The 15,967-nt window shown below is 40.7% G+C and overlaps 1 protein-coding gene across 4 annotated transcripts; it reads right to left on the minus strand.

The window, feature by feature from the left end:
* Positions 1–1,588: 1,588 nt before the first annotated feature.
* Positions 1,589–6,620, minus strand: Psme3 (proteasome activator subunit 3). Of its 4 annotated transcripts, none has more exons than XM_047543607.1 (11): positions 6,332–6,617; positions 5,598–5,630; positions 5,414–5,476; positions 5,121–5,225; positions 4,177–4,225; positions 3,373–3,485; positions 3,078–3,146; positions 2,876–2,943; positions 2,723–2,777; positions 2,514–2,600; positions 1,589–1,826 (listed from the first exon to the last, which is right to left on the minus strand). In XM_047543607.1, exons 1-11 carry the CDS (start codon positions 6,371–6,373, stop codon positions 1,746–1,748), a joined length of 765 nt encoding a protein of 254 aa, XP_047399563.1. In that variant the 5' UTR covers positions 6,374–6,617; the 3' UTR covers positions 1,589–1,745. The 4 variants fall into 4 exon arrangements, with proteins under 4 accessions (XP_047399563.1, XP_047399562.1, XP_047399565.1 ...); XM_047543606.1 differs by lacking the exon at positions 6,332–6,617 and adding an exon at positions 5,732–5,854; XM_047543609.1 differs by lacking the exon at positions 5,121–5,225 and having other exon boundaries at positions 6,332–6,620.
* Between the last annotated feature and the right edge of the window lie 9,347 nt (positions 6,621–15,967).

The raw sequence follows: 15,967 nt of genomic DNA on the forward strand, positions 1-15,967 counted from the left end.
GCAGCTCAGTTGGCAAAAGTACACACAATAGAGTGGCTGGAGGTGTCTGTGGAGGTGGGTGTCCAAATGTGCATGCACGTACCAGTATGTCCCTTGCCACTAGAGCATGGCACGAGGGTCTCCAGCTTTAGAAAGAGGTCAAAGTACCTGTATTTTTAATAATTTCTTGACATGGTAAAAGAATTTTACATTACAATCCAAGGGAGGTAAGGTGAGGAGGCAGAACAATTGAACAAAAAGGGAAACTGAGAAACACATGGTAGGAGGAGGGAAGGGTTTTAGCTGGAAAGGATGGGGGGTAGGGGTAGGTAGGGGCACTGCCCAACTAAAATGCAATTGGTTTGTTACTGAACACTATTCATGGGAAGACAGCATCCCAACTCCTTTTCTACAGAATACTGGGAATAAAAATGATGCCTCCCAGGTGGAAGTATGATTGGGGGTTGGAAGACAGAGACAGGGAAGAATAAAAGTCAGAAACAGACACTGAGAGTCACTGGCAGACTGACCACAAATATCAACTCTCATTAGTGGGAGAATAAAAAGCTGGGGGAAGATGGGGGTTAACAAAAAAGCTGTAACAATAAATGATATCTCTGGAAGGTTCAAGAGAGAGGTGACTCTTCCATGGTTTTGACTTGCCTGGCGTACTTCCACACGCACACACATATACACACAATTGACTGCTTTCCCCGGAAGCACAATACTATAAATAAGAGAAATATTTCCCAAAGGAGCAGCAGCATCTGGACCTCACAGTTGCAGACACCTGACCCCAATGTACAACTGGCCTGGGAAAAGGCAATTAGGAGTCAGAGGACCAGCCATTGCATAACACCAGAAAGGATCAAGTCAGAGAGGAACAGGCCTAGACCAGCCCTCTGATCTTCACTCTCAGTTCTCCAACTCACCCTGGGCACCAAGTGGCTACAGTATCAGGAGGGAGGATGGGCCCAGGACTTTTCCCTGGGTATATATGACAACTAAGACAACTAACACCTCCTGAAAGGGGTATGTGTGAAAGGAAGAGGAAGGTATGCAAGGTACTGGAGTAAGAAGGTGTGTGTGCAAATCCATGTGTGTGTTCAACACGCATACACATATGTATGTGAAAACCCCAGTTATAAAACATCTGAGGGTGTTAAGAACTCTATTGAAGGCCTAAGATGTTCTTTGTCATGATTGGGTTCAAGGTGGGATGTAAATAAACGGGAAACCCTAAGTTATCACCAGGACAGCTGTCGCAGGGAAGATCCAATGTCCCAAGATACAAGACACACTAGTCTTACAACAGGAAGAGGAGATGGTCCCCCACCACACACACACACACACACACCTCAGTTCCTAAAAAACACCTAGTATTTTCCCTATAGTTCCCTCAGCTTCTAACCAAGCATTCAAAAGGTAGAGAACACAAAGTCTGACAAGTAGAGTGAGAAAGGGGAGAGAGAAAACACAAGTGTTCTTGTGCCAATATTCTGTATGCACAAACCTGGGAGTTCTCCAGAAATTAGGGCAGGCTGGGTGTAGGGTACTAGGGAAGGAGACAGAAGAGTTCCTGAGGCCTGAAAAAAGAGGTAAACACATCACGGAACTAGATGAGAGTTTCATTAGACTCTAACTAAAAACAGAGAGGTGTGATTACTATTTCCAGCCAGTTTCCCCATCACGATAGTCATGTAACAAACCAAGGCAATGTCGGTCTTGAGCCAGACTCACAGAGTCCCCTGGCCCTGGCCCTGGCCTCAGTACAGTGTCTCTGCATTGCTGCTCCGGGGCCGTTTTATCTTCTCAATATTTTTCAGGATCATGTCATGTAGAGTGACCTGGGAGAAGAGGGATAAGGGAATCACACATCTGTTCAACCCTTCCCTCACCAAGAAAACAAGATACTGCCACAAATCCCCAAGCAACCATTCATGTCATCCCAGCCCCACTCACTGAATGTGTATTCAGGGTGGATGTACTAACTCTCCTATACCACTAAACTGGGCGACTGGATATTGCCCCAAGTGTCTCTAATGTACGATCTCAGTTTTAACAACCCTTTTTTGTGCAGTAGGTAGTACTATAATTCCCATTTTAGAGATGAAAAACCTGAAGTAAAGCTTGAATAGGGCCGAAGTCACATATCACAAATTTGGTCCTAAACCTACTTCTTTCTGACTCTAAGACTCATATCTACCCATTACACTATATTCATACATACACCCACCCAGATAGAAAGGAGATACCCAGATAGACCCTCTCAATGATTTCACATTCTCAGCACCCCTTGATGAGCAGAATTTGTTCTATGGTTTTTTGTTTTGAGATGGGGGTCTTGCTGTTACTTAGGCTGGTCTTGAACTCACCATTCTCCTGCCTCAAGAGTCCTGAGTGGCTGGGATTATATGCACATGCTAATGCATCTGATTGTTTTACTCATTTTCCCGCCAACCTCCAGAAGATTTTAAGAAAATTATCAAAAGAAGCAGCCAAGGCTACTGTGGGCAAGAACTAAAATTACTTACATATTGATTCCTCAGCTCTGATATGATGAGCCGAAGGCTGATGTATTCTTTCTCATCAATCTCTGTCACGGTGCGGCGATAGTCCTCCTATGAGGAGGGGCAGAGGAAAAGGCTACTCCCCAAGATCTGACTGTTAAGACAGCTCATTCCCAGTAATGTCACTCCTCATCCTGCCACCTCCACCCTTAGGCCACAAAACCCTTACTTACCACATGGGGATATTTAGCTATTTTAGAAACCAATTTGGCTCTTGTAATATAATATCTGGAAGGAAAGAGAAAAGGAGGAAGCTGCAGGAAACTCTGGTTAGTGCCTACCACCTCACTGCCCCCAGTTATTGGGCCAAGAACAAGCAGCCCTACCTAGAAATCTGGTCCAGATAAGATGCAGCTTCACTCTCAACAGTTCTTAATTCTGCAACTGTCTCCTCCTGGGGAAAAGAAAACAAAAATAGTTGAGTCACTATACTGCATGTCACTGTACAGCTGCCCCAAAGAAAAAAGGAAAACAGACAAAGCAGGGAAGATGACCTGTCTCCCAAACCTTGCAGTACAAGTATATTACCTGAATAGACACCCCAAAGTTGTTCCCATCTTCTATCCTGGGAATCAGGAGCTGTACCCACATTTTGACCTGGAGATTGAAAAGATCCAAACAAACATATATAGACTTTGGCCTTTTCAGCTAAAGCCCTGAAGCCCATGATTCATGTTGTTGGAGCTAGCTTCTAGGTTCACGGGACTCAGGATACCTAGGAATGCCAACCTCCACACATGCCTCTAGCTCCTCATTCATCAATTTTCATAGTTCTAGAAGAATTATTTACGTCCAGCCCCTAGGTCACTAGCCCCTGTCTTACCGTGTTACATTTCTCAATCAGCAGCCGGATCTCAGGTTTCACTTTCTCAATAATGTCCACCAGCTGCTGGTTGCTTTTTAGCATCCCATTGGGCATCACAAACACCTTGGTTCCTGGTAGAGATAGGAAGGTCAAATGATTAGAGGGGGAGGAAGGCCACAGCATCCTCTACCTTTATCTCTTCTGCCCTGGACTCATGAGATGCTATAACTGCTGCTTTTTATCTGTCACAATCCTACCAAGACACCACTATCAAAATAAGAGAGATGCATGCATCAAAAGATGAACAGCTAAAGTATGCCAAAAGCTTTTCAGAATAAGGACATTAAGAAAAAAAAGAGGGCTGGGGTTGTGGTTCAGTGGTAGAGTGCTTGCCTAGAATCTAGTGAGGCACTGGATTCAATTCTCAGCACCACATAAATAAAGGTACTGTGTCCACCTACAACTAAAAAAAAAGAAAGAAAAAAAAGAAAAAAAAATATACATATATCTGCAGCAGCAACTATGATTAAATGAGAAAACAAAAGAACCCGTGGAACTGAGATTTCCACTTAAAATCTGAGATGTGGAATTTCAACCTCCAATTGTTCTCTCTTGGCAATCCATGCTAAATCAAACACTCTGTTTATTGGAAAATCAGGTTTAGAGCACTAAATAAGGGCCATGTTTGGAGGATTTGTGACTACCCTGGGAAATAAAATCAGATCTTGCTTCCTGGCCTGAAGAAGACCAGATCCATTCTATTTCTCAGGGTCGCTGGTCAGCAGGTGGGGCAAGGTGAGCTGAGGTAGAGGTAGCTCTTACCTTGGAATGCCTCTTCACACTCATCTAACCTTCGCTTCTTGTAAGTAGGCTGAGGATATAAAGAGGCAGGAATTAGCCTGCTTTCAACACCTACATGCCCATCCAGATATCCTTCAAGCAAGTTTATGTCCATTCTCAACCCCTTAGATTGTCTTAATCTCTGCACAATTTCCCAAGAATACATAAAGATTTCAGAAAAGGTTCTTGCCACAAAGCAACTTACACTCTAGTTGAGAAAAAACATAACACAAACTTTAAGAAACATAACACATTAAAAGTAATCAAGGGAGAGGGGAGAAGATTATAAAGTACAGGAAAAAAAAACTAATCAAGACACAGTGAGAATAATTAAGGAAAAATGCACAAATCTGCTGGTACTACAAATAAACACAATATTCAATCAACAAACAAGTAATTAGCACCTGCTACGTACCAGGAACAATACTAGGAGCTGAGAATACAAAGACAAGACAGTTCCTGCATTCCAGATGTGCAAGGTCTATTAATGAGATAGTGATGCAAGCAAAGAACAATACAGTTTCACTGGTGCTATAACAGAATGTGGACATATAACTGATGAGGACCAGGTGCTAAAGATGCACAGCAAAGACAGGGCAAGAAGAATTTCTCATTCCGTAACAAGACTCAAGACATTGCAAAAGAGGGTAAGAAGTCTTGTTCAGAGTCATGGGAAAAATCAGGCAACCTGAGGTTTAGTCCTACTTGAAACTTGCTCAGACAGTAGCATTAACATATTCACCTCATGTTATTAATGAATATCATGGGTTAAAAGGAATATTCTGAGCCATCATGTCTATAACACTCAGAGTCCTCTCCCCACATCTAAATCTCATTGTCTTCTCTGTACATATTCAACTTACCAGGAAATTGAGGACCAAGAAACTACTGCTTAAGAACACAAAGATAAATATTAAGACACTCACACCATCCAGTCCATCATGGCTATTGGTGAGAAGAATGGGATCAGGGACTGGGAGATTCATGTCCGAGTGGATCTGAGTTAGGTCATGGATGTTTAGGATTGGTTCCTAAAAGAGAGACACCAACCCCCAAAACATTAGTTTTTTCAAGCTGAACAAAGAAATATTTCATTTGAAGGTCAAGAAATGAAGAGCTTTACAGTACAAAACAAAACAGAATCACACAATCTGTCACACTAATCGGAAAGATCAGGATCCCAAAAATGGGGAACTTAAGAAAGAAAAGGGTCTCTCACCTTCAAAAAACTATCAAGTTCTAACAACTTCTTTGGGAAAAAATTTGCCACCAAGTCTTCTGCCTAGATGAGGGGAAACACAACTGAATTAATAACTGTGGGAAGGCTTCTCTCTACAGATATCTCCTTTTTGGGAAACTCCCAACTATTAATCAACATTCATTTTTCTATTTATTTCACTCACCTCACTTGTGATCCGCTCCCTGAAAGAATCAACCTAAAATTAACAAAGAGAGTTATTCAGTAGGAGCAATTCAGTACCTGGCAAAAGAGGTAAGGCAGGATGGGAAATCCCAAACCCAGCCATCTTTCCCTCACCTTGAAATTGTAATGAGAAGGTGAGAGGCCCCCAGACTGCAGATACTTTATTTTTTTGAGGATCCATTTTTCCATCTCAGGAGAGGGAAAGTCGGGGCTTGAGGGCAGCACCCGTTTGTGTCCTCACCTCTCCCCGTCCTCCCTCCCTCCTCCCTGTGTCTGAAGCTGTCTGAATTTGATAAGCAGACAAAAGACAGGTAGATAGGGGGATGTGAGCTCACAAACGTGCCAACTCCCACCCAGGCCTGGCCTATATACGAGCCAGGCGGGCCTCCAAGGACAGGGTCAGCGGCAGCGTCTGGGGGCGGGGACGTTGCTGGACTGGGGGACTTCCAGCTGTCACTGGCCTAAAGCACTGAGTCCAACTCGCGTCCGCGGAGGTCTCCTCGGGACTCTCCACTACAATACGCAGTTCAGAAAGCCCCCCAATGTTATCCTTTCCCCCGATGCCATCTCCGGGAGTGGGGGGCTGGGCTGAACAGAGCGGAAGCTCAGAGCTGGTGTCCCCAGGGAGACAAAGACGCCATGGAGAGTGGGGAGCTGTTCAGGCTGCTGGGGATTCGAAGCGAGGGGTAAGAAGTGCCGGACCGGTGCCGCTACCTTGAGCTTCACTTCCTGATCCACTTTCAGCAACGAGGCCATGGCCGGGCCGGGCCGTGTCCGCTCCGCTGGAGACCGGAGGCGCTGTGGGCTCCGGGGAGGGGGCCAGAGGGACCTGAGGAATCTCGGCTGCCCTCGGGACCCCGCCGCCCTCTCTGGCTTTCTCACTACTCGCTCGTTCCCTCCCTCCGTGCCGGCCGTACGTCCGGCCGCCCGCCTGCTGCCTGCTGCCTGCTCGCTCTCTCGCTCGCCCTCCCGGCTTTCGCCGCTCACGCCGGAAGTTACGTCACAGCCAATCGCCGAGACTCCTGCGAGGATGTGCACGTGCTCCGCGCAGCCTCTCTGAGGCTTAGCTCTGTGTGCTCTTGGGACTGTCGGCCTCACCCCGACTCCTACGCGGAGTAGTATTGAAGTAAAAAGGCGGGTGTGAGGTGCGGGAAGTTGCTGAGTACCGAGCCTCCAAGAGACTTAGGAATGTTTGACCCTTCGTTGGCCCGGAAATCGCCTTCACCAAAGGGACCTTCTGAGCCGCTGCCTTCCGGAGGACTATATTGTCGCGCCCCAGTGACGTAGACCCGAGGAAGCCGGCCGCCTGGGTCCTGAGTTCAGGGGTAGTGTGCGATTCCCGCTCCCTGATCCCTTGGGCCAATGCTCAAGTGTTTAGGCTAGAGCTAAGTTCTGTTTTTTAGGTTTCGTGGTATAATTCTGCGCTAGTTATTATCACAGACTTCCAGACCTCAACACAAACTGATGGGCAAATTGATGCCCAGAACAGGGTAGGGCTTGTCCAAGGCAGCACAGCGTTTCCAGTATATGCTGGGCCACGACCTAGATCTCCTGACTCCTAGTACAAAGCGGTGTCCATTTTTCTAGCAGAAAACTGTATCTCTTCGTTCACCAATCATTCCGTATATATCTTTTTTTTTTTTTTTTTTTTCCTTTTGGTACCGGGATTGTACCAGGGGTGCTTAAGCACTGAGCCACATCCCCAGCCCTTTTTATATTTTATTTAGAGACTGGGCCTTGCTGAGTTGCTAAGGGCCTCGCTAAGTTGCTGAAGCCGGCTTTGAACTCGTGATCCTCCTGTCTCAGCTTCCGGAGCTGCTGGGATTACAGGCGTGTGCCACTGCGCCCAGCCAGTATATATCTTAAAGACTGGTTATTTTGCTCAATAAAATGGGCCAGAATTCTGTTCTAAGTTCTGGAATAGCGCTGTCCCAGAGCTCAGAAATTTATGAGTCCTATATGTAGGTTAAAGGCTTCTAGTAGCCACATTTCAAAAATGAAGGTGAAATTAATTTTAGCTATATGTTTAATCACACATAAGTCAGCCTTCTGGATCTGTGGGTTTCAAACCACAGGGTTCAACTAACAGGATGGAAAATATTCAGAAAAAAAGTGACACGTGTACAGACTTTTTTCTTGTTATTCCCTAAGTAATACAGTTTAACCATTATTTACATAACATTTATATTGTATTAAGCATTATAAATAATCTACCGGTGATTTAAAACAAAGGAGGATGTGGGTAGGTTATATGTTGTATACTTGCGCATTTCTTTCTTTTTTTTTTTTTTTTTGGGTGCTGGGGATCGAACTCAGGGCCTTAAGTGCTTACAAGGCAAGCACTCTACCGACTGAGCTATCTCCCCAGCCCCTCTTGTGCATTTCTAAAAAGGACTTACACATCAGATTTTGCTGTCTGCAGGGGTCCTGGAACTAATCCCCTGGAGATACTAAGGGAGGACTATATTATCATTTCAACATGTAACCAACATGAAAAAAATAATGCAATCTTATACATTGTTTTCTCATACAAGTCTTTGAAATCTGCTGTATATTTTACATCTCAATATAGAGATGCCACTGATACTCAAGAGCCACATGTGTTTAGTGGTTCCCGTATTGAACAGAAGAAATTGAAGATAAACAAGATTCTCAAGGTCTCTGATTTCATGGGGCTTAATATTTTAATACTTCCAGACTCCAGAAATTAAACTAACAGCATAATTGGAAATTTTGATAAATGTTAGGAAACAAATGGCTAACAGACAATACCAGGGATCTATTTTAGATAAAATGGCCAAGGAAGGCCTCTGATGAAGTGACAAGCTGAGAGCTAAAGGATATAAAAAGATTAGCTTGGGAAGAGTGAAAAGAGTCTTCACCTGCTTAGGCAAATGCTATAGGGAAAGGAAGAAGTTGAAGAAAGTAAATTGGTGAGCTGGGGGTGTTGGGGAGGGTTATTAGGAAACAATTTGGATGAAGTGCAAAGATTGATCATTAGATTTACATTTTGGGGTCATTCTTGCTGCTGAACATTTATCCTGGGCTGGTATCGTACTAAAGGTTAGGGAAAAGGAAAGAATATTCAGTGAAGTGAAGAAAAGCATTAGAAGACTGACTATGGCCTTTGGAATCAGAGTGACCTGGCTTCAAATCCCATGTCAGCTCCTTACCAACTGGAATCTTGGGCAAATTACTGAAATGCTGAGACTTTTCATCTGTAAAGTAGAATTTTAATAATTATTAATAATAATATGTAATTTTGTAGTGTTGTTGTGGATATTAGAAATTACATATGTAAAACAACTAGCACATTGCCTAGACACAGTGCAGGCACCAGCCATTATTAGATAAATGCTCAACATGAAGAGGTTGTTTATTAAACTATAATAGTTTTTTAATTCCTGCTTTCAAGCTTAAAGTCCTTTTCCATTTATTCCTGGTCATATTCCTTGCTATCCATCTGGCTTATTAACATTTAACAATTTTGCCCCTTTACCTTTGCTTTTTTGTTAACATGCTCATAGTCATTTTTGGATCTGATCTGAAACTTAACATTGGGAATTCTTTCACAAATTAACTTCACCCGGCTTTAAATATGTACCATTATTCTACATTCCTTTTAGAATTCATAACTTCAATTTGCAAAATTAACATGTTTGTGCTCAAATAATTATGTTTTGTCTCCTTCAGGTAGGTTGTAACAAGATATACATATTTTTTATTTCCCTTCTTCCTTCCCTGTCCAAATGTTTTATGTAATATCCCACCAGTGTGCTTATTCAATGAGTGAACAATTGGAGGGTGTCATTTTATTTAACAAGCACTACTCATGACAGTGCTTATAAGTCTCTTGTAATCACTGATGACTGGTTTCTTTTTAAATTCATGTCCGCAAATCTCAAGTGAGTGCACAATACTGCCTGACCTCCTACTCTATGCTCCTGACATTTCCTGTCCCATACTTCAAATGCTCATCATACTTTCTCATCTCCCAAAACTTCCAGTATTCCTTCCCATTTGCCTTTAATTTATGGCCTTGGCTCATTCTTTGTTGAGAAGACAAACATAAAGGAGAAGTTTCTTATTGTCTCCCCATCATATCTATCAACCTGTAAATACTTTCTGCTTTTCCTCTTTTTTCATTGATGGGAAATATCTTGCCCATCAAAACCCTCCTTCCATTTGTGCTTTTTATCTTATCCCTTTTTACTTTTCTAGGACTATACTCCAGTGATTGCCCCCCCTTTCTATATCACATTTGCCTTTTTTATTTTATCATTTCCAAATGACCTAATAGTGCCCATCTTGAGAAAACCCCGAACCCAGGTTCCTTTGTAGCTGACATTCCTATTCTTCAAGATAAGAAATGTTTTGGAGGTAGGGGATGTTAGGGATTGAGCCCAGGGGCACTTTACCACTGAGCTACATCCCCTAGTTCTTTTTTAAATTTTGAGGCAGGACCTCAAACTTGTATTCCTTCTGCCTCAGCCTCCCAAGTGACTGGAATTATAGGCATGTGCCATTGTACCCAGCTCCTCTACTTCTTAGCAATGGCATGCTCCAGGACTCAAGCCTTATGTTCTTTATTCTTCTCTGCACACACTTTCTCCTTAACAGTATTTGGTATGCTAATGGTCCTGAATTTATATCATCAGTCTGAACTCCCAACTGTCTATTTGACATCTCTACTTGAATACTTAATAGGTATTTCAGAATTAACATGAGCAAACCAGAATTCTTTATTCACCTACACATGTTATTTTCCTATTTTTCCCTAATTGTTTAAACCAAAATCCTAGCAGTCAACTTGATTGCTGTGTTTCCCTTATCTTCCAACAATCAATTCATTAGCAGGTCCTTTTAGGACTTGTATACCTGTATAATATATCTTGTATCAGTATACTTTTCTTTTTCTCCTCACTTGTTATCCCAATCAGAGCTATTGTGACTGTTTGCCAGGACTATTACAATAGGCTTCTATCTGGCCTTTCCATTTCCACTCTTGCCTTCTCTCCAGCTACCACATTCTGTTATCTAGTCAGCACCTCAAATTATTTTTTAATATGTCAGTCACAGATATGGCAGTATCTGTTCAAGCTAAAATTAAATGTCTGTGACCCAGAAATCTCAACTCTAGGAGAATATACCCGTTAGAAACGTATTCACCAAGGCACACAAACAAGAATGTTCATAGCAACACTGTTCACAGTGCCCCAGCTGGAAGTTATGCAAATGCTCCTCAATAGGAGGATAAATACCTTTTAATATAGTTACACAGCAGAATACTACAAAGTATCTTTAAAATATTTTTTAGTTGTCAATGAACCTTTATTTTTCATTTATTTGTACGTGGTGTTGAGAATCAAAACCAGTACCTCACACATGCTAGACAAGTGCTCTACCATTGAGCCACAACCCCAGCCCCACTGTGAAGTATTGAGAAAGGATGAACTAAAATTATCTTCCTGGAGAATCTCATGAGCATAATACTGAGTGAAAGAAATCAGAAATGAAAGAGTACATAACGTATGATTCCATTTACATGAAGTTTAAATGAATCTGCTCTCAGAATTGAGGGTGTTATTTACCCTTGGGGTGGATACCAACTAGAAAGGGTGTGGGAGAAGGGAGTTGAGTACTAGAGAGTTTATTTTGTGAAAATCCATTGTGTTATACACTTAACAATTTGTGTACTTTTCTCAATGGATTTTATCCTTGAGTAAACAGTTTTTAAAGAAGCCAGCCAGATATGTCTCCTCCCTACTTATTACCTGAAATGGGTTTCCCAGACAACAGAGGCCATTCTCAATTTTCCAGTTTAAGTAGTTCCACTCTCCCTTTTCTTTGTTTGTTCTGTCATATCATTTTCTTTTATTTACATCCTAGCTACTATATTAATATGTTAGTGCCACTAGGGAATATTCTCTTCCACACTTGTCTACTAGCTTCTGGTAGCTTCAGATGTTCCTTGGTTCAAGAAAATCCCGTGTCTCTTCACATCATCTTCACTCTGTATGTGTCTGTGTCCATCTAGGTTGCCCATTTTAATAAGGATACCTAGGGCTTACTTACCCTGATGAACTCATGAACTTGATCAACTGCAAAGACCCTATTTCCAAATAAGGTCATATTCCACATTCTGTGGAGGGAACACAATTCAACCCATAGCACCTACCATTATCTGAAATGATCTTACTCTCTCTCTAAAATGTAAACTATTAATAGCAGTTTACTAGTGTGTCCTCCAAGGTCTAGGATAGTGACTGGCACATAGTGGGTCCACAGTAAATATTTGATGAATCAATGAGCTAGGTTATGTTGTTGACTATTCACAATCCCATAAGCACTATATATAGCAACTATCATATGCTTTCCAAACAGCCGTGTACACAGGGCATTAACTATGTGCTGTGTATTGCTCTCTGTGCTTCATATGTGTATCAGTTCATTTCATTAACACACTACACCATGTAATGTAAACTACTGTAATATTCTTATCTTGTAAATTATAAAACATAGCACAGAGCAGTTTTTTTCTTTTTTTCTGGTTTTGGGGGTTGCACCCAGTGACTCATGCAAGCTAGGCAAGCACTCTACCACTGAGCCACACCCCCAGTCCTGGAGCACTTGAATAACTTGCTCAAAGTCAGTGTTGGTATATAGCAGAAGTCCAATAATTCTCTAAGCCTTTCTGAGATGGTGTTAGTGGCAGCCATGCAAGAAAAAATCTACTAAATCAGCCGCATCAGACCTAGGTGAAAATTCTTACAATTCCACTCACTTCCTCTAGAGGGGTTCTTGTGCTGTAAGATCCAAGAAGCAGATGGATTGTAAGGACTAGTTAGCAAGACCAGGAGAAGATTATAACCTCATTTCACATGTAATATCTAATACCAATAATAGAACAATATACAACTTTTAAAATAATAGGAAAGTCACTTCTTGAAGTGGGAATAACTTTCTAAGCAATTTAAGTCACTAAGAAAAATAGGCAGATTTAATTTTTTTTATAAAAATTTTAAACTTTTTCTCCATCTTGGAAATGCCATAATTAGCTATTAGCTAAAGTATTTACGTTTGCCAAAAATTTTTGAGAAAAATGTTAGGAATCCAATAGATGGACTTGGAATGTAGCTCAGTTGGTAGAGTGATTGCCTAGCATGTGTGAAGTCCTGGATTCCATACCCAGCAACACACTCACATACACACACATCCAGTAGATAAATTAGCAAAGAATGCAGACAATTAGTAAAAGAAAAACTACAAATATATGGCAAAATTTTCAGCCTTACCAATAATCAACAATGCCAATTAAAATAACAGGGAAATATAATTTTTTGCTATTGTTTCCCAAAATATGATGCCCAATACTGTCAAAGCATCATGAAATAGAATCCCTCATGCATTTCTGGAGGCAGAATGTAATTATGTGCAATAACTTTGAAGACAATTGCCAACATTAACCAAAAGACATGAAATAGCCACATTTTAATTCAGTATTCCCAATTTTGAAGCTCTTTAATAAGGAAGTGTTCATCTCTTCATTGTGGTATTATTGTAATCACCAAAATTTGAAGCAATAGAAATTTTCAGCAATAAAGATATACATGAGGGTTGCATATGTGAAGTAATGTAATGCAGCCATGAGAATGTTAATGATAAAAGCTGTGATGCCACATGAAAAAATGTTAAATTTTAAAAAAGCAAGATATGGGCTAGAGGTATAGCATGTAAACATCCTGGATTCAATCCCCAGCATCATAAAAACCAAAACAACAACAGAGCCATAAATAAACATGCAAAAAACAATGACTATAATCAAAAAGAAAAAGAACAAGTGATAACAAAGATGTAGATAAATGGAACCCTCATACACTGCTTGGTGGAGATATAAGAGGGTGCAGTCATTTTGGAAAATAGTCTGGCAGTTCCTCAAAAGGTTAAACATAGAACTACCAAAATTCCCAGCAATTCCACTCATAGGTATATACCCAATAGAAATGAAAACATACGTCCATACAAAAATTTGTACACAACTGTTCACAGCAGCATTATTCGTAATAGCCCCAAAGTGGAAACAACCCAAATATCCATCAACTAAGGAATGGATAAATAAAATATGGTCTGCCCGCACAATTGAACATTATTTGGACATAAAAAAATGAATAGAGTGCTGATGAATGCTACAACATTGATGAATTTTGAAAATAGTCTAAATTAAAGAAACTAGTCACAAGACACTATTTATTGTAGGATTTCGTTTTTATGGAATGTCCAGAAAAAGACAAAATCAATAGAAACAGAAAGTAGAGTAGAAGTTGCATAGAACTGAGTGAGCTGGAACAAAATGGGGAGTAACTATTAAGGTGTTTGAGATCTTTTGAGAGGAAAATAAAAATGTTCTAACACTGATTGTTATGATGGTTGCACAGCTCTATGAATGTACTAACAACCTTTCAAGTCAGGTGCAGTGGTGCAGGCTTATAGTCCCAGCGATGTGGGAGGCTGAGGCAGGAAGATCACATATTCAAGGCCAGCCTTGGCAACTTAAGGAGATCCTATCTCAAAAAAACAAAAAGGATTGGGGATATAGCTCAGGGGTAAAGCACCATGGGTTCAATCCCTAGTACTGTAAAAACAAAAACAACATTGAGATATATGCTCTGAATGGGTGAATTGTCTGGTATGTGAATAATATCTCAGTAAAGCTATTCAGAGGAAGTCAAAAGGAAATTTATTTCGATAAATATGTGTCACATAAAAACATAAGTGAAAAAGGACAGACCACATATCATTTGATTTCATTACAATGAAATGTTTGAAAAAGGCAAATTTTTAGGGACAGAAAGTAAATTAGAGGTGGCACCAGGCTGGGGTGAGAATGAGGATTACCTGTAAAAGGGCTCAGGAGTGACAGGACGTATTCTAATATTGGATTTTACTAATAGTTGCACAACTTGGTAAAGTTATTAAAGATCATTGAACTGTACACTTAAAGTGGGTAACTTCAATAAGTTCCTTTCATTGAGACCCAGACTTACCATCTCATTCACAAAGAAAGCCAGTATTATAGTCACTCTAGGGCCTGAAGAGCACACTGAGCTGATGTCCTTCCTCTCTTATCCCATATCCTTTCTCTCCTCTCCTTGTTCATCCTCTAGCCACATCAGTCTCTCCTTACTATTCCTCAGTCAGACACCCTCTGTCCTCAGGCCCTTTGCTCTTGCTGTTCCCTTGGCCTAGAATGCTCCTCCCTCAGATATAGAAGAATTCCTTCCTCACTGTATTTGAGTCTTCATTTAAATATCTCTTTCTTCATGAGACTTTCCCTGGACACCTCCTAAAATCACACACCTGTCCCTAACCTACACAAATTTTAAAATCTCCTTTCCCTAGTTTATTTTTCTCCTTAGTTATTTTCATTATGTGACAATACACTATATTTATTTTATTTGTAGTCCTTCTTTCCCACTAGGACAAAGCTCTGAATGTATTGATATTTGTCTGTTGTTTGTTGTTATATCTTCAATGCCTGGAACAGTTCTTAGCACATAGTAAGTCCTCAATAAATTATTGAATGAATAAACAATATATCATAGACTTCTTTCCATATAAGTTTACTTCATTCTTCTTAATGGCTGCATAGTTTCTACTGAATGAATAATCTCCTAATTTATTTGAACAATCCCTTGTACCAGTAGCCAAGCCAGGGAATGTGCCTGGAACCTTCTTATATAATCAGTCAGCCCTTCATCTTAGGAGTCAACCAACCACCGATATAAAATATTTTGTAATTGCACCTATACTGAATATATACATTCACTATCTAGTATAACAACTGTTTATGTGACACTTGTATTAGGTATTATACATAATCTAGAGGTGATTTAACAAGTACAGGAGGATATGCATAGATTATATCCAAATTATATGCAAATACTATGCCATTTTATATAAAGGACTTGAGCATCCATAGATTTTGGTATGCAAAGCAGGTTTTGGAATCAATCCCCTGCAACACTGAAGGACAACTGCATATATTTGAGCTCTCATCTATCCATTACAAAAAATTCCTAGGAAGAGATTTTGTGAGTCAAAGACCATCAACAAAACTTCGATAAATATTCCCAAGTTGATCTCCAAAAAGATTACACTAATTTACACGCCTAGTCAATAGTATTCAAGAGTTCCTCAACCTCTCATCCACACTAGATGTTACCAACTGGTTTAGTCTTCACTAATCTCATGAGAAATGTTAGTTATGATTTAATTTTCATCAACTTAGTTAAAAGTGAAATGAGACTTTTTTTTTTTTGGGGTGCTGGGGATTGGAACCCAGGGCCTTGG

Source organism: Sciurus carolinensis, chromosome 3 (genome assembly GCF_902686445.1).
Source record: "Sciurus carolinensis chromosome 3, mSciCar1.2, whole genome shotgun sequence".
In the NCBI taxonomy this organism is placed as follows: Eukaryota; Metazoa; Chordata; class Mammalia; order Rodentia; family Sciuridae; genus Sciurus; species Sciurus carolinensis.

Coding starts and splice junctions, on each gene's coding strand:
- Psme3 (XM_047543606.1), bottom strand. CDS start 5,806: ATGGAAAAATGGATCCTCAAAAAAATAAAGTATCTGCAGTCTGGGGGC. Junction 4,226..5,120: donor GCCATGATGGACTGGATGGT/GTGAGTGTCTTA, acceptor TTATATCCTCAG/CCTACTTACAAGAAGCGAAG. Junction 2,778..2,875: donor TATCTGGACCAGATTTCTAG/GTAGGGCTGCTT, acceptor CTTTCCTTCCAG/ATATTATATTACAAGAGCCA.